This window comes from Anarrhichthys ocellatus, unplaced genomic scaffold, assembly GCF_004355925.1.
Source record: "Anarrhichthys ocellatus isolate YVR2014 unplaced genomic scaffold, GSC_Weel_1.0 scaffold3, whole genome shotgun sequence".
Classification (NCBI taxonomy): domain Eukaryota; kingdom Metazoa; phylum Chordata; class Actinopteri; order Perciformes; family Anarhichadidae; genus Anarrhichthys; species Anarrhichthys ocellatus.
In genome coordinates this window covers 16,672,619-16,691,781 of record NW_022280033.1, presented here as the reverse complement: position 1 = coordinate 16,691,781, position 19,163 = coordinate 16,672,619, and the positions used below count along the sequence as shown (strand labels likewise).

General features: G+C 46.0%; 1 protein-coding gene across 4 annotated transcripts in view; it reads left to right on the top strand.

Moving 5' to 3' along the window:
* rmdn2 (regulator of microtubule dynamics 2) overlaps positions 1-12,215 on the top strand; it is a 30,575-nt gene extending 18,360 nt beyond the window's left edge. For 2 of the 4 annotated variants that reach the window (XM_031876141.1, XM_031876149.1), the window contains exons 6-11: positions 5,227-5,302; positions 5,876-5,953; positions 7,432-7,530; positions 8,490-8,543; positions 8,664-8,744; positions 9,906-9,959. In XM_031876141.1, the coding sequence (XP_031732001.1) occupies positions 5,227-5,302; positions 5,876-5,953; positions 7,432-7,530; positions 8,490-8,543; positions 8,664-8,744; positions 9,906-9,959 (442 nt within the window). The other 2 variants (XM_031876126.1, XM_031876134.1) reach the window with 2 other exon arrangements.
* The last annotated feature ends 6,948 nt before the right edge of the window (positions 12,216-19,163 follow it).

Below are 19,163 nucleotides of genomic sequence, written 5' to 3'. Positions count from 1 at the left end.
CTCAACTTGTCATCTCCTCATTTTTCATGCTTCAAAAGGCAAAATCCAGTAAACTGTAGCCGTCGTGTCGGCCGTAGAGCTTCCTAACAAACCACTTTCTAAAAGAGAGCGTGCGGTGTGCTCGCGTGGGGTTACATAGGGTGCTTTCGTGACAGTGAGTGTGAAGCCTATTTGTATAATCTCGGCAGGCTGACGATGTGATTGCATTCTTGTATCGCCGGCTTTGTTTATAGGTGCGTTTCCAATGATCCCACCGTGTGAATTCAGCCCATGTAAATCCCTGGCTATAGGGCCTCTCTGAGGGTACAAAGGCCCGCGGATTAAGCAGGGAGCCTGTGGCAGTGCCAGTCCGGGGGAGGGGAGGGGGGGGGGGGGCTGTTGGCGGGGGAAGGACAGGGGTCACTTTGACCTCCACAAAGACTACTTTAATTTGAAACACGTGCCTCTGTTTGCCGCGGCCACCGTTAGTGTCACCGTGTTAGCGTTGTGCTCCCAGTAGCCGTGGAAACCTAAAACTTGAAGGCTGAAATCAATCTGCTGTTTCCGCCCGAGCAGCTGACACTTAGGCCCTTTTGTTTTCGCCCGGTAGAGACGGGGATTTCAATGAGCCGCGGTACAAACATGGACTAACCTTGCGCAATTAAGTGTTCTGTCCTCCTCTCACCCCCCCACCCGTCATGTTTTGCTGCCGCCCACCTTTCCTCCTTATCTTGATATTTCCCTTTTCTGGACGGGTAGAGATATAGTATTTTACCTCTGTGAAAAGTATAAACAACAGCAGGTCGGCCCCTGAGGCTAGGCACGCCTCTCTAACCTCCACACTCCTTATACGCTCACTTCTCTCGCCCTGAAGGCCTGGTGCTGTTTCACACAATGACAATAGGTGTTGCGTAAGACCAAAAGCGACCTCCCGCATGGTGCATTTAGGGATATTATTCATATAGAAGACAGAAGCGCGGGCCGAGGAGTAACTTTGACAACAATCACAAAGGCAAAACTCCACAGGGGGAAAACCAGGTGCAGAGATGAGCCAACATTATCAAATGAGTCTTCTTGGGAATGATGCAACAAGTTTTTCACACCTGGATTTGGGGATCCTCTGCCATTCTTCCTTGCAGATCCTCTCCAGTTCCGTCAGGTTGGATGGTGAACGTTGGTGGACAGCCATTTTCAGGTCTCTCCAGAGATGCTCAATTGGGTTTAGGTCAGGGCTCTGGCTGGGCCAGTCAAGAATGGTCACAGAGTTGTTCCGAAGCCACTCCTTTGTTATTTTAGCTGTGTGCTTGGGGTCATTGTCTTGTTGGAAGGTGAACCTTCGGCCCAGTCTGAGGTCCAGAGCACTCTGGAAGAGGTTTTCTTCCAGGATATCTCTGTACTCGGCCGCATTCATCTTTCCTTCAATTGCAACCAGTCGTCCTGTCCCTGCAGCTGAAAAACACCCCCATAGCATGATGCTGCCACCACCATGTTTCACTGTTGGGATTGTATTGGGCAGGTGATGAGCAGTGCCTGGTTTTCTCCACACATACCGCTTAGAATTAACGCCAAAAAGTTCAATCTTGGTCTCATCAGACCAGAGAATCTTATTTCTCATAGTCTGGGAGTCCTCCATGTGTTTTTTGGCAAACTCTATGCGGGCTTTCATATGTCTTGCACTGAGGAGAGGCTTCCGTCGGGCCACTCTGCCATAAAGCCCCGACTGGTGGAGGGCTGCAGTGATAGTTGACTTTGTGGAACTTTCTCCCATCTCCCTACTGCATCTCTGGAGCTCAGCCACAGTGATCTTTGGGTTCTTCTTTACCTCTCTCACCAAGGCTCTTCTTCCACGATTGCTCAGTTTGGCTGGACAGCCAGGTCTAGGAAGAGTTCTGGTCGTCCCAAACTTCTTCCATTTAAGGATTATGGAGGCCACTGTGCTCTTAGGAACCTTGAGTGCTGCAGAAATTCTTTTGTAACCTTGGCCAGATCTGTGCCTTGCCACAATTCTGTCTCTGAGCTCCTTGGGCAGTTCCTTCGACCTCATGATTCTCATTTGCTCTGACATGCACTGTGAGCTGTAAGGTCTTATATAGACAGGTGTGTGCCTTTCCTAATCAAGTCCAATCAGTTTAATTAAACACAGCTGGACTCCAACGAAGGAGTAGAACCATCTCAAGGAGGATCAGAAGAAATGGACAGCATGTGAGTTAAATATGAGTGTCACAGCAAAGGGTCTGAATACTTATGACCATGTGATATTTCAGTTTTTCTTTTTTAATAAATTTGCAAAAGTTTCTACATTTCTGTTTTTTTTTCTGTCAAGATGGGGTGCTGAGTGTACATTAATGAGAAATAAAATTAACTTTTTTGATTTTAGCAAATGGCTGCAATGAAACAAAGAGTGAAAAATTTAAAGGGGTCTGAATACTTTCCGTACCCACTGTATGTCTTGTGGTAGCCTGGATGTTGAGCAATCTCTCCCACAGCCCTCACCTGGGCGATGCTGGATCTCAGTTCTGATTACCGTCCCCCTCTGGTATGCTGCTCTGGTCGCTCTCTTCATCTCATAGCACGATGCAAGATTTATTGCATATACTCACATCAGCGTAGCGCCATAGTGTATTATTGACTTGTATTATCGGCTAGTTGGATTCACAGAACATTGTGGGTGCTGTTACAGTAAGAGAAGCGAGGACTGCTTCTTTTTTCACTAATCAGGAAGGATATGTTAGGATTTGTTTTCATCTACGTATAATTAAAGCAGCATATTGCATAAGGCTGTCAGTAATGATTCTTTTTTATTAGCTTTTTCATTTGCAGCTTAATCAGCAGTGTCCAAAAAATGTCCTACATTCCTAAGTGACGTGTGCACATTGCATGTTTTGTTCAGTCAACAAAAATTCTGAAATTGATTTTCTGTTGATTGACGAATCATTCATTCGACTAATTATTTCATCTATATTTACTGGATTACTACAAGTATTAACGAGACAATAAGTTTATGCAAGGCTCATGTGTGGGTTAAGTTTACCATGTTCAGCATCTTAGTTTAGCATGTTAGCACGCTACCCTTTGTTAGTCACCGTAAAACAAATACTAAAAGCTGTAAACATTGAGAGTATTTGGCCATAAACCAAAGTATTGGTGAAAGTGTGTCCGGATGACGGCGCCAATCCATCCAATAGTTATTAACAGCTAGCGTGGCTAAAACGTGTTTAATCAAGCAAACGGTCCCCTACCTGAGTGTATTTCTGATAAATGTTCATCCAATTCTCCAGCTCCAATTGTTCACACTTCTCCCAAACAAATTCTGAGCCGCTGTTGCTTTGGTTTTCTCACCTTTTTAAAATGATATCCAGCCGTGGCTTCGGGGAACCACTCTCTCTGAAAAATCGTATTAAAATGTGGAGGCCAGGCGCAAACCAGCTGCCGTCCTGGCTCCGTTTCCATCGCGGCAGATATTGAGTCACCGGTTGATGGATTTGCTCAAAGCCTTCACATCCAGCAGTCTGTTTTCATTGGAAGGCTCGGCAGCACAACTGCAGACAGATAGCATCTGTGCTCCTGTGATGTTGCGGAGCTCTCCACTCATGCAGCGCCAACCGGTGGCAGCCTGGCCGCACCCTGCGCTGCAGTAAGAAGATGAACCAATCTTTTTTTGGTTAATTCATCTGCTTGTGTTTCCTTTTGCAAAGAGTATTCTGGGCACTCAGACGTGATGTGGTTAGTACTTGTCTTATCACTGTTCATTTTCCACACCACCCACATTAAATAAGAGTGATGATGGTTAGCACAAAGATTAATGTTTGCATAATGTTTTCCCCCCAATTACAACTACTAGTTATGTTCTTTGTTCTTTTTCCGTGGTTGGAACTTTGTCAACTGAAGTCAAATCCCCGGTTTGTCTTACTTGAATTATTGTACCAACGTTATCTTGATTTAGTAATTACCAACCTATCTTGTAGAACAATTTAAATTTTTTTGTTGTGAGCTGATCACAGTCCAGAGACCGAGACAGAAATAGTGAGAGCTACAACGGAGAACAGTAGCCCGTCGCCAAATCATGCCCTGTTAAAAAAAAAATCCATTCACAGATGTCAGACACCTCTGTGCACGCATGCACAGTTGCAGATTCCAACTACCATCAGCACCGCCATGTCAGACGACACTGTCGGATGACCTTTGTACACGCCGATCCTTCATATGAAAAGGTATTCATGTCGCTCGGTGGTGTTTGACAGAGAACCAGCAGGATTAAAGCGGCCTCGCAGTGAAAAGACTTTGATCAGCTCTCCTCCTCTCCAAACCCACAGCGTCATGCTGACTTACAGATCCCGAAGCTGAGATCGCTCTTTGTTTGCCCTCCACCTGCCCACTGGTCCAAATCAGCGTATTAATTAGTGTGTGAAGGAGTAAGGTGAAGTGGCTTATCTCTGCTGATGTTGCCCTAATGAGGAGTCTCGCTAAAGAGGGTTGAATGTTGGTGTTTTTTTTCCAGTCCTTCTGGTTGTTAGTGACCCAGAGAAAAGGTGGCATGACTGAAAAGCCCTCCCCACTAAATGCAAAAACTTGACTACCTGACTTCTGTACTGTAGTCGGTCCGGACTGGAAAACCCAAAACTGTGCTGGTTGCGATCATTGTAATTCTTTGAATTCATGTTATATTGCTCCAGTCGGATCTCAGGTTTTCCATTAACGAACAGGCACAGTATCGACTAAGAGTAATAATGTTTCTTTGTCCACCAAAGCGTTTTTCTCCAGCTGAAAACGCCAGACTCTCTTCTAAAAACACCCAGCTGGGAGTATTTGAGCTTTTAATGTTGATATGTCTGCCATCGTTTTCTTCAGATTCAGATCAACTTTTATCCCACATGCAGAAATTAGTTTGGTCCAGAGGTCCAGAAATAAGTCCACTCAAAGTCGCAAAGAAGCGGGGGGTTTCAGACACTGTTCAAACATCCAACAAGCACTTTGGTTGAAGTTTACCAATGCCTTCTTGTCTTTGTGTCTCACACTTGTGAATGTATTGATTTTGTCAGTTGTGCTCTTAAAAAGAGAATATATTTTACTGCCAATTATGGTGGTCATTGCCATCTTGCAGAAGGACACATTTTGGGATCTGGGGACATAAAATCTGTTCAAACTTCATTTTTCTCTTTTAATAAATGTGTAAAAAACAAAAACAATGAGCAGTATAACCTGTACACACCTGACACACAGCTGATCAACATACTTGTCCCTCCTCAGGTATGCCATCATGTGTGGAATTATGGCAGAATACGACACAGTGCAGAACAAGATAAAGAACGGATACATCTTTAAGGTAAGTCTTGAAACAGCCTGTACTCCAGTCGTATCTTGTGTCTGGCCCTGAAGCGTGTTGTGACTACTTAGTGAAACTCTTGCACTGTTCTGTGCGTACATTTCTCATTTCTGTGTTGAACATTGCTTCTCCCAATGTACTCCGAGGAGAGGGGAATGGCCACTCCCACAGCCATTCGGTTGCATAAGACATGACCGAGTGTGGAACAACGGCACGTAGCATTTTATCTTCTGTCAGCGGCTTCCCCCAAAACACCGTGTACCTGTAAACTCTTGACAGGTGAAATAAAGAGCCGTGGAGCGCCGGAGAGGGAAGATATGACAACAACAAAAAAAAAAAGAATGAGAGAGAGGGAGAATGGAAAGAGGAAGAGGGAGGGTGTGTGACAGCCAGGAGTGTGTGGTCGCTGTGCGAGATCGCGTGTGTGAGAGGTGTTTGTGAAATACTTGTGGGTTGGTGAAGCAGGACAGATCAGGTCAGAACAGAAGGCGGTGGAAATAGCAGCCGTGTCATGAATCAACAGTGCAGATCTTCACCCCTCTGTCTCTCTGTCTGTGTGCCTTCCCCTCCCAGGATCATCTGGATAAAGCCATCGAGCTGAAGCCGCAGGACCCCATGTCCTACTACCTGCTGGGCCGCTGGTGCTACGCTGTATGTGACCCCTCCCGAAACGCTGCGCAACACATATATCTCTCCCATCTCTCTGCACATACACAAACTGTGAATTTATGGAGGCTGACATGTCTGCGGGACTCCCCCCCCCCCCCCCCCCTCCCTTTTTGCTAACCCTCCCACGGTTTCCCCTCATTCATTCCCTCTGTTTAGGTTTCCCTGAGGTTTGTTTTTTTCCCCCCTGCAATATTCGCAGAAAGCGTGACGGGGAGGTTAACACCAGCCATTGTTGGCTTTAAATCAGATTGTACCAGGGCGACGTTTTCAGCTCGTGTTTTTTCGGCGTGGGTAGTTGTTTCTATGACGTCTCGTCCGTCAATCACCGTTGTGAAAATGTGAATTTGAAGTTGTCAAACTAACTGCCTGAAAAGGAAGGAAGGTGTTGCAGCGATCGCTCAGACTTAAATGATATAACACTCACCTACACTGAGGAGTGAGGGACTGTGCAAATTTAAGCGGAGCGGTAACACCTGATGTTTCCGGGGATTGAGTTTTACGGGCTGTCTGCGGTGCGTTCGTGTTCAACAATGACCTACTGTTTGTATTCAGTCCCGTGACGATGCCACAGCAACGCTACACCTGCAATTAGACGTCGATCTGATGAATGGTGCGCGGCGGAACATTACATGTTTGACGAAGACTTCTCCTGGCCATTATCATCTTCTGTGAAGAGTGTCAGGAGGAAAGTATCCGTGCACAGAGTACCCGTGGTCATGGAAACACTGGAGAAGTCGCAGACGGGAAAGTGTGTGTGTGCTTCCGGCCTGGAATAGTGAAGAAAAATGATATGTTACCAAACCGGCCTGGAGATTTATGGAAACGAATACCCACAAAATCCATTAGCTTTGTTTCCATTTAACTGTTAAAGTTATGCGTGTCTTTCACTGCTCACACATGTAACTACGTTTGATGGGCAAAAGGGAGAAATCTCCACAATATATTTGTATCGCAATAGATAGTAATACGCCCAAAGAAGATCTGATGAGAAACTCTCTTTAAGTTTTGAAATGTTAAACGTAGATGTCAACAAATTTTGATTGTAGAACTTTGAATATAATTGAAAAGTAGTTGATTTTATTTAGTGAACCTGAGGGAATTCCTTTTTGGAAGTTTTTTTGTAATTGCATCAGTTAAAAAGTGTTTTAAGTCGATGGCCACACATATTGACAACAGCTCATTAGTGATGTCTTAAAGAGTAATTTAACATCCTCTGAATATCTTGTTTTTCCTGACCTCCAGTTGTTTCACTTGCCGCCTTGCTTCAGTGATGTACGAGTGTGACGTCCCCGTTGGGTGTCGTTACAAACGCAAAGCACACTACTTACCGCACCCGGCCACAGGCAGCATTGGAGCCAGAGAGGGCAGGGATGCACTGCTTTTTAGCCTGCCGTTAAGTTACCGATAAGCTAATGTGCAGAGTTGCCTTTTGACTTTGAGGTGTTCTCACTATTTTGCAGGTGGCTCAGTTGTCGTGGATTGAGAGGAAAGTCGCTGCAACGTTATTTGGAGAGCCTCCGAGTGCAACGGTCGAAGATGCACTGAAGAATTTTCTAAAGGTACATTAGAAAATTCACTCTGCAATCATTCTCCTTTTTATTTAACATATGTGTGACTCCTTAAGGTATGAGTCTGCTTAAATACACACACTGTCTTTGCGAGGTGTCCTTCACATTGTGAAAAGTGTTTATAGCTGTTTCACCTCACATTAAAAACGTGGTGTGGAAAGCCCGGCGTCATAGAGAGGGTGAAACGCATTCAGAGGTAATCATGGTGTCTTTAATGCAGGCACTTGAGAGTTTAAAACCTGCCTCTTTTCTCACCTCCACACACTTTTGGTTTCAGACAGTTACAATAATTGTCGGATGTACTTGCTCAATTCCGATGTTTTCATAAAGTTTTGGGGCTTTCAGATGCTGTTTGACGATCTGATGGGCACTTTGTTTAAAGCTAACTTGTGCCTTTTAGGAATGCTTCCATTGCCAGGTATATTAATACAGTTAACAAGTAAAATGGGAACTGACTCTAACCTTTTCAACGAGCAAACCGTCCTTATTTAGAACGGCTTAATCCGTGTTCCCACATTTCAAATGTTTATCTAGTAGAGAAATGCTCCTGGCCAATATTCCTGTTGGTGCCTCTTCCTCATGTCTTGCGTATCTCACCGATCATTTTGATTTAAGTGGTCCCTGTTACAACATGCCGCCCGTGACTCGGAGCACAGCCTCCGGTGAGGCTGTTGAGCTTTAACAAATACATCCTGCAAGGTTACACGGGTCCCCGGCATCTAACCTGTGGTTATCTGTACATGACTAACTGTGGGAGAGATGTTTGGGCTGCAGGGGAGAGAGAGAGAGAGAGAGAGAGAGAGAGAGAGAGAGAGAGGGAGAGAGAGGCAAGTGAGTGAGTCGAGGGGAGTGTAATGATACAGTTAGGACAGTTGACCATGCCTGCGTGTGCATTATGCAGAGATTAACTGTCTTTCAAAACTGAATAAAAACTTTTTTTCTTAATTCAGGTTGAGGAGATCCAGCCAGGATATTCCAAAAACAACTATGTGTTTCTAGCTAAGGTCGGTACCAGAAACCTCCATCGCCATTGTGTGTTTTGGGACTAGTCTGTGCACTGTTCTGTGGGGATCCTGCTGAGACTCAACAATGCATTGACAGTTTGTGTTTCCGTTCTCTGGCAGTGCTACAAAGACCTGGGGCAGAGGGACAAGGCGGGGAAGATGTGTGAAGCTGCTTCTTCAATGAACACTGTGACTAAAGAGGTAGACCTCATCGCTGTTACTATTGCAATACTTCATTCATAGCCATCTCACACGGTTATTCCATCTGCAAGTTTATTATCATCTCCGCCAGTAGATAATGAGATGGGTCATGTGTGTGTGTGAGAGTGTGCGCATCTCTCTGTCCGTCCACGGCTAATGCCCACGTACCTTTTTATTGCCTGTTTGATATATACGGCCATTGATTAACTGCTGACTCCTCACTCACTACTCTTTACCGGCTCCCTGCCGGTAGGGGCCACTAGTGATCACACAGCTGAGTTCACTGTTCACACTTAAGTATGCTCAAGCGACGGCAGGGCCGGTATGAAAGCACCCCGTGAGCGGCTTTGTCACATCTCGGAAAACGTTGCAGCGCATTTACAAACGGCCGTTATTTGGATAAACTGACCACATATTGGGAATGAAAATGGAGACTTTCTCTCATGAAAACATATTAAAACTTAATAAAAGCATATTAACAGCTTAAACTGTTTGCTCAGTAGACTTTAAGCCTAAATAAACACGTCAATTCCCGGTTATGCCCATGGGACGGAGCTGAGACGCACGGAGCAGGTGCAGACATCTGCATCATAGATTAAAATGAGAGATTAGTTGTGTGAGATGTGGGAGTGAAAAACACGTTTGTCTGATGCACTTGCAGTCTAGGGGGGGTCAATTGACCCTTAACTAAGCCACGCCCTTCCATCGCAGACCAGCCAATCATAGCGTAGCCAGCTATTGTTATTATTAACCAGCGTTAGCACATCTACGCTACGCTAGCTACTGAATGTATACACACGCTGCTTTAATGATTGTAACCGTGAATAAAGACAAACACGGCTTTACAGGAACAGCGTTGTTGTCTTCTGTCTCCATCACCAGGTGATCTGCAGACTTCTATCTTCATCTTTCTAACCTGTTTTTACTGCTGTGTCCGTGTGTAGACCCTTCTGTCTGCTTCTCTCTGAAATCGACATAATATTCATGCAGTCCATTGTAGCTCTGACAGCGTGGGGCGGGGCTTAGCGAAGGGTCAGTGGCGGGTTGTATTCGTTCAGTTGCGGCGGTGGTCCTTGCAGACACACCTGGTGGAGATTTTGCACTGGACTGAGGGCACCTTTCTGTTTTCATTTTATTTTGAACAATGTTTTTTCTCCTCAGGATGAAGAGGCACAGAAGGAGCTGGACTTACTCTGCCCAGCGCTTGGAGTGTGACGACAGTATGCACATAGCACATTCTTTTGGAACAGTATCTTCCAAGTGCTACTGTGTGTGTGTGTGTGTGTGTGTGTGTGTGTGTGTGTGGGTGGGTGGGTGCGTGTAGATATAGGGTATATTGAGAGGCCATCATGTTAATTCACTCTGTGAGTGGATGGAGGTGTACTGTGACACTAAATCATCAATCAGAACCATCCTAGCTAGTTTAAAATCAGATTTGTATTCTAATTATGTTTCTTCTTTAATAGTGGAAAACAAATGATCCACACCTGGTTGTACCAAACCTGTGAGACAATTGGTTTTCACTTCCTCTACTACTCAAGTCTATGAGGGGGGTTTTTGTTGAGATGATGTGTTGGAGTTAAATTCAGTGTGATTGTTAGTGTGTGTTTTTTATCGATGTGATCTTTTGCTCCGATAGCGAAAGTCTCTCCGGTGGGTCTGAAGGATACCAAGTTTCCTTGACAACAAAGACCTGTCGCTTTTCTGTGAATTGACCCACAGGACTCGCTGTTCCATCCTGTTTTTTGTTGCGTCTCCCATCCCACATTCGAATGGCAATAACAAAAGCACACCAGACAATGGCGCACCCCAAACAACGGTCTTGGAATGCGGTCACGACGGGACGACCTGTCGCCCTCTTCACTCTGCCTCCGCTCAGACCGGCTTCAGTGCTCGCCGGCTCACATCCACACGCGGACTCTTATTTAATCGTGCCGTTAACGCTAACACTGGTATTTCATGGCGTCTTTTCTTTTGTTGACTTTGGCATCTGTCCATTGAGGACATTCATTATTCAGTTACCACCTGCTACAGTGCAGCTCCTGTGACAGTCATGTTGCTCTAGTATGACTGCGGTTAACGATCCAGCATGAAGACGAGGTACAGTCTCAGGCAGCCCTGTAGGTTTTTAATATGTTTACAGGACCCCTCTGATACGGACCCCTCTGATACGGACCCGTCTGATACGAACCCGTCAACAACCCTCACTGACTTGTTTTACTGGGAACTCTCCGTGGGACTTTTCAGAAGAGAATATATCAGAGTCTGAGGGACTTCCATTTGCATGTATAGAAAGTAATGAATCATTTAAAGACTATATATACAGAACCTTATTTGTAGCTCATACTAACGGGTGATATGAAGAATCTGTAGAGGTGTTTTTGGAACAAACTCCCCCTTTTTCAGTCGGTTCCTGTTGCAACCATTCAGGGAGGTTTCTCTTGCTTTGGGGGGGGCTTCCTGAATCCTTTTGATTTTCCACATTATAGGTGCATTATAGTTCTTATATTGTTTTTTAAATCGGCATAACCTCGAGCCATCTGTTTCATTGTGAACTTTTTCCAATGCCAGAGAAAGTGGAGAGGCCATCCACAGTGGCAACGCCCAAACTTGGTATGCCAAAGTTAGAAAAGCAAAAAAAAAATGGTTTAATGTTTATAGAAGGCTGCGATTACTCTACATATGCAGTACACAGCAGCTAATTATCCAGCTCAAGGCTCCATTAAGGTTTTTGCTCAGGTTTCAATTGGTGTAAAAAAAAAAAAAACACACACAGGCCACAATTTGTCATCCACAAAGTGACAAGATGCTTCATCAGCGCACTGAAGAACACGTAACATATATCACATTAAGGTCACTGGTGAGCATGTTAATGGAGTTCTGACTGAGAAAGTGGGGGGCATGTTTTGGGTTTTGTCGTCTGTGTTTCTCTCTCTAACAGAAATGTTGGACCAATGGCTCTCTAGGAATACTATAGTAGACGATGCAGGCACGATGTGATGGTGCATACTGTACGATTACATTCCAGGTCGGGTAACTACAATATGACCCGATCTGACAGATGTAATGTTTAAACGTTTCCCTTTATTACCGTCTCATGCATTCCTAATTATGTTACCATGGATAATGTGATAAGCGTGATGCATTTTAGAGGAGCGTCATTGTGTGAAACCATGAGGCGTCATCTTTGTTTAGTTGGGGTCGCATTTAGAGATGGATTTAGCGTGTGATTTATTTTTAATGTATGTTAAGGTTACGGGAATTGAAATGAAAATTACAACCAAAAAAAAAAGTTTATTTGTCACTTTACAGATTTTTCTACCGGCACTACGAATGTATTTGTTTTCCTTCAACTGCCATTACACGTACACTATTCCTCAAATCTCATACACTACATGGAGAATATACTGTACAATGTCATAGGCCGAATGATTAATGGTACAACAGTCTGTAATAAAATCTGTGCAATACGAGGTGTCAAGTTTGTCACGTGTGTTGCTTGCTTAAGAGCTTGTTTGTGTGATTGTTAGTTTTATTGCAGGTCATTAAGAGTGCTCTCTCGCTCTGTGCTTTGTAATCTCTAACTTATAATTAAAATGCGCATTGATTTTTACTGGGGGGGTTATAAACTACGTTGATCTTAATCCAAAAACAAGTCAAAATGTAAGAAGCAGGCTCCTGCATGACTCCCAGTGATTGTAGAGTTCTCTGGCATCCCTTCCCTTTTCCCCCAGACTACATTTTGTGCCAGGGCAATTTGGAATCTGCTACTGGATCAGATTCAGGCCACCAGTCTAGTCATGTTGCAGCCTTCTTTTTTTATTTTTTTTAATCATGGTGGATCCACTCTAAATGAGCACAGGTGTTTGTTTATACAGTCGTATAAACTTCACCTCTCCCTGACTGATTTCATGAGCCTCCTGCGCACGTCATTTAAAAGCTGCAGTTGAAACAGCTGCAGGATTCGTGTTTTCTACTTATTCACAGGCATCGTGTAAAATATCTTTGTAAGTGATTGCATCTGATCTTGATGTCTGTACATGCCGTCCTAAAAAACCAAAGGCCTCGATTTTGCACAAGAGTTCAGAGGCTGCAGCTTTCACATTATCTTGTTGGTGATGTCCAAAGAGCAGGTCACTTTCCCCTGAGTTTGTCTTTTTTAATGCCACTTTCACATGATACCAAATTCACTTATTAGCTTTCTGGCAGAATTAGACGAGAAGATGGATACCACTCTAATAGCTTTCATTTATTAAATTCCAGGCCGCAGCGGGTTGGGTTAGCTTAGCTTAGCACAATTACCGGAAACCGTTGAAACAAGTAGCCTGGCTTTGTCCGTGTAAACAACATCCAGCACCTCTAAAGCTCACTAATTTAAACAGTATATCTCATTCGTTCAATATGTGCGAAAACAAATGTAAAAAAAAACATTTTAAGACGCTTTCTAGATTCATTGGGGGGTTGTGTTTCTCACTAGTTCTGGGGATCCATCCATCCATTTTCCTCCGCTTATCCGGGGTCGGGTCGCGGTGGCAGCAGGTCAAGCAGGCCGACCCAGACCTCCCTCTCACCGGCAACATGTTCCAGCTCATTCTGGGGGATCCCGAGGCGTTCCCAGGCCAGCTGGGAGATGTAATCTCTCCAGCGTGTTCTGGGTCTTCCCCGGGGTCTCTTCCCAGTCGGACGTGCCTGGAAAACCTCCAGTGGGAGGAGTCCAGGAGGCATCCTAATTAGATGCCCGAACCACCGCAGCTGACTCCTTTCGACGCGAAGGAGTAGCGGCTCGACTCCAAGCTCCCTCCTGATGACCGAGCTCCTTACCCTATCTCTAAGGCTGAGCCCGGCCACCCTACGGAGGAAGCTCATTTCGGCCGCTTGTAGCCGCGACCTTGTCCTTTCGGTCACGACCCAGAGTTCGTGACCATAGGTGAGGGTAGGAACGTAGACCGAGTGGTAAATTGAGAGCTTTGCCTTCCGGCTTAGCTCCCTCTTCACCAAGACGGTCCGGTGCAGCGCCTGCTTTACTGCTGCAGCCTCACCCTGTCGATCTCCCGCTCCATCTTACCCTCACTCGTGAACAAGACCCCGAGATACTTAAACTCCTTCGCTTGAGGTAGGCACTCCGTCCCCATCTGGAGGGAGCAATCCACCAGTTTCCGGCAGAGAACCATGGCCTCAGATTTGGAGGTGCTAACTCATCCCCGCCGCTTCACACTCAGCTGCAAACCGCCCCAGTGAATGCTGGAGGTCATGATCCGAGGAGGCTAACAGGACCACATCATCTGCAAACAGCAGAGAGGCGATCCCGAGACCCCCAAACCTGACGTTCTCCACCCCGAGGCTGCAAAGCACATGTAGACTGGTTGGGCAAACTCCCAGAACCCCTCCAGTAGTACTGCGAGGGTAAAGAGCTGGTCCACTGTTCCACGGCCGGGACGAAATCCGCACTGCTCCTCTTGAATCCGAGGTTCGACAAACGGTCGGAGCCTCCTTTCCAGCACCCTGGCATAAGCCTTCCCCGGGAGGCTGAGTAGTGTGATACCCCGGTAATTCGAGCACACTCTCCGGTCCCCCTTTTTGAAGATGGGAACCACCACCCCGGTCTGCCATTCCATGGGCACTGATCCCGACCCCCATGCGACATTGAAGAGGCGTGTCAGCCAGGACAGCCCAACTATGTCCAGCGCTTTCAGCATCTCAGGGCGGATCTCATCCACCCCCGGCGCCTTGCCACCAAGGAGCTTTTTAACTACCTCAGCGACCTCTGCCAGGGATATGGGTGAGCCTCCCCCTAGGTCCTCAGGCGCTGCCTCCTCTGCAGAGGACATGTTGGTTGGGTTTAGGAGTTCCTCAAAGTGCTCTTTCCACCGCCCGACGATGTCCCCCACGACAGGCACCGATGACCTTCCGGCCACAGCTCCTAGCGGCCGCGTCCACAATAGAGGCTTTGAACATGGTCCATTCGGATTCCGTGTCCCCAACCTCCCTCAGGATGTGTGAGAAGTTCTTCCGGAGGTGGGAGTTAAAGACCTCCCGGACAGGGTCCTCCGCCAGACGTTCCCAGTTCACCCTCACTACACGTTTGGGCTTGCCGGGTCTTTCCAAACGGTTCCCCTGCCATCTGATCCAACTCACCACCAGGTGGTGATCAGTTGACAGCTCCGCTCCTCTCTTCACCCGAGTGTCCAAGACATACGGCCGCAAATCAAATGATACGATTACAAAGTCGATCATTGATCTCCGGCCTAAGGTGTTCTGGTACCAGGTACACTTATGAGCCACCTTATGTTCGAACATAGTGTTCGTTATGGCCAAACCATGGCACGCACAGAAGTCCAATAACAAAACACCATTCGGGTTCAGATCGGGCAAGCCATTCCTCCCAATCACCCCCCGCCAGGTTTCTCCGTCATTGCCCACGTGAGCGTTGAAGTCCCCCAGGAGAACTATGGAGTCGGTAGGCGGCACCCTTTCCAGGACCCCTCCCACCGACTCCAAGAAGGCCGGATACTCCGAACTGCTGTTTGGTGCATAAGCACAAACCACAGTCAGAGCCTTGCTCCCCGCAACCAGTAGGCGCATGGAGGCGACCCTCTCGTTCTCCGGGGAGAAGTCCAACAGAGCGGCGCTCAGCCAGGGGCTCATGAGTATCCCCACTCCCGCCCGGCGCCTCTCACCCTGGGCAACTCCGGAAAAGGACAAAGTCCAACCCCTCTCCAGGAGCTTGGTTCCAGAGCCAACGCTGTGTGTGCAGGGTGAGTCCAACTATATCTAGCTGGTATCGCTCCACCTCCTGCACCAGCTCCGGCTCTTTCCCCGCTAGCGAGGTGACGTTCCACATCCCTAGAGCTAGTCTATACTGCCGGCGATCGGCATGCCCGGGCCTCCCGCCCGACCTGCCACCCGGTCTGCATTGCACCCGACCCCGATGCTTGTCCCTGCGGGTGGTGAGTCCACAGGGTGGCTGCTCCATGGTGTTTCTTCGGGCTGAGCCCGACCGGGCCCCATGAGCGAAGGCCCGGCCACCAGACGCTCGCCTACGAGCTCCCCTCCTGGGTCTGGCTCCGGGAGGGTGCCCCGGTTTCCCTGGTCCGGGCGAGGTGGCTGAAGTCCGTGGGCTAACTGTCATAAGGGTCGTTTTGAACCGCTCTTAGTCTGGGCTCTCCCCTGAAACCTGTTTGCCTTGGGAGACCCTACCAGGGGCTAATGCCCCGGACAACATAGCTACCAGGATCACTGAGCCACTCAAACTCCTCCACCACGTTAAGGTGGCGATTCGCGGAGGAGTAGTTCTGGGGAATCTGGCTAATTGTAATTCTCACACTTTTTGAAAATTTGAAATTCAAAACCAAACTATGCTAAGCTAGCTGTTTCCCGCCTTTATGCTAACATAAGCTAACTAGATGCTGGCTGTAGCCTTATTATTCAACAGAAAGATAGCAGAGTGGTGTCAGTCTTTTACTCTCCAGCAGAAAGTAAATAAACATATTTCCCAAAACTTATCATGTATTCCTTTAACCCTGTTAAAGGCCAGAGGCCGGCCACCAGTTTCTCCCTCTTGCTGGGTGTATTTGATAGCATTAGTAATAATTGTCAGACAGTGAGCCCGGAGCCTTTGGGGACCCTGAGGCTGTGGGGCCACAGGGCAGTCGCCTGCCTAGTCTGTGCATCGATTACTTCTGTTCACCTCTTGATCTTCAGTACCCTGTAGCGCAGGTCTTCTTGTCCACAGCTGCTCTTGCTTAGGAGTCAGCTGATAGTCATGACTTTGAGCACTGTTCCTCCGTTCCTGAGCTCCTGTCGGTCGATCTCCACAGCCTGTGACCTCTCTGAACGCCACACCTCTAAAGTCTCGCAAACATTCATTCAGGTCTCCGTATATATCCCCTCATTCCCAATCTAAGCTCGTCTTAAATTACACAACTCGCAGTCGGCTCTTCCTGTGTGCACGTTTTATCCTCGGCCAGTGCAGGATTCAAGCTTAAATATAAAGATTCACGTTAATCTTGCTGTAATGCAGATTTGACAGGTGTAAGCTGTAATGACATAAGGATGCGTCTTACCACCACTTTGTGCGATATTTCGTCTTTCTCAGTCGGCTTTTTTTTCCCCACCGCAGCACCTGCTTTGCCGTGTAAGACCTGACTTTTCTAAACGGCACATACCTCAGATATTCATGTTTTCTGTTGTGTTTATGAACCAAGTTGTGCAGAATATCGCAGCTCTGCAGGCTGTGCTGTATATTAGGAACATTTGCTTCCTCCTGCAGCTTCCTGTAATGCAAGGAGGGAAACACAACAAAAGCAATAACCCCTGGAAGCTGATATTGTCTGCTATCATAACTCAAGTCATTATCCCGCTGATACCGGCATATTACCCGTGAAATTGTCAGCGTCTCTGAGGCTCGTGTGTCTTTGATGTGTCCGTATTTCAGCAGAGAGGCGCAGAAGCAAACTTGCAGAGGTGTTTTGCTTCCGACTCAAAAATATTGTTCTTGGAGCGTTGCCACGCATGACTTCACTGGCTCTGCTTCGACGTCAGGTTCTATTTTGTACATGTCAAAAGAGGAAAATAAATGGAGCAGAGACGTATCGGTAATCATCTAGTTTTATCTGAATTTGTCACGCATGAAAAGTTGTCTGGCCGGCTGGGTGCAAGCTGATCGAGTACAGGATGTTCTGGCAGGGTGAGATAAAAATGCTTCTCTTTTGTTCCCAGCTGACCTGGCAACGTACCATTTATTTTTTATTTTTTATTTTTTATTTTTTATTTTTTATTTTTTATTTTTTATTTTTTATTTTTTATTTTTTATTTTTTATTTTTTTAGAAGGTCACATTCTGACCTTTTTTATCAGCGTCAAGCGCGTAGTCACGTTAGCGTCAAATCTTTTGGACACAGTTGAATCAAATAAATTGTAAATGTGTTGATTTGACTTTCAAACGTGCTCTCGTTTCACCTTCAACCTTGTTGAAAGAAAACTACAACAGTGAAAAAACAGAAGGATATAGTTCACGTGTCTGTTTATTGTGTAACTGTACAATATCATTCAAAACAACGTGCAGGCAAGCGGGTTGAAGAAGCTTTTTTAAAAAAAAAAAAATCTTTTAAAATAGCTTAAACTTGTGTCATTTCGCCCTCAGTCCCTCAAATGAACGAAGTGATAGTTATATTACTGGTGAAATATCGCCATCTATGTCCGCCCTAACATTGTCACGACGGGCTCATATATTCTATGCTACTACTAGTACTACTATTTGATTTTCTACTATTTGATGATATTCTGAAATGATTTTTAGGCATTCTGTTATGAAATAACTTGTAAAATAGTGCATATAGCTGTCGTAAATGGCACCAAAGAAAAAAAAGGGAATCTCCCCAGGGAGAGGGGGGGGGGATGCCCCTGGACCCCCTCTAGGTTTGGGCTGAGCCCCAAATGTTTACAACGCATGGCTCCGCCCCTGGTGTGCAACACATGACGTAGAGTATTTCATGACAGGACTTTCTTTGACCCACGCTGACCCATGATGTCATTTCAGCGGTGGCCATCGCTCTGTTATTTTACAGTAAAACTTTTGACAAAACCAGTATGTGGAAGATAACATTGTATCATTTTTGGTTTATTGAGGAAAAAGGAAACACGACTGATGCAATTCATTGCTGATTTTACTGACTGAACTCTGCCATCAGTGGTGCAATTTCACTAAGATTATGTTTTCACTCGATCATCCAAGACTGTCATTTTTTTAATTGTCTCTAGAAAGCAGTGCGTCAGGGTTGTTGTCACACTGAGGGCCATCGATGGATATACACAGATACATAAACCTGGTCTGTTACTTGCTTAAAGTTATTTGAAATAATCATCTGAATTACATTATTCACAAAATGCTTCGGCAGGAAGCCAACAAATCCAAGTCTTCACTGTCAGTGCATTAGTCTCTCATGCTGAAGCAGCGATTACATGAGTCTACAATAAAATAATTTACCCTGTGTCCCAACCTGACAGTGTGGCTATGTCTGTTGAATAAAAACAACACAAAGAAGAGGAAAGAACGGGGTTACTGGCATCTTGAGCATGGACATTCAATTACGGAGTTGAAAAAGGTTTTTCCATAGAGCAGCATTCTACAACATTCAAACTTAAACAAAATCCTTAACATGAACACAAAGCGCGAAATAAATGACTAAATAACACCGAAGTAATATTAGTCTTTTCATACTTGCGTTGGACAACAGTTGACAGACACGAGCAGAAGGCCTGCTTGCAGCAGGTCTGCTCGGCGTACTCCGACGCTCCTTTGCCTTTTTCAAACAGCATCTACAGTAGATTCAGAATGTGTTCCATAAAAAGCCTTCCAGTTCTAATAGTGTTCGACATTTCATAGGCCTTATTCCTGAGTAACTAAGCTTTTACACTATCT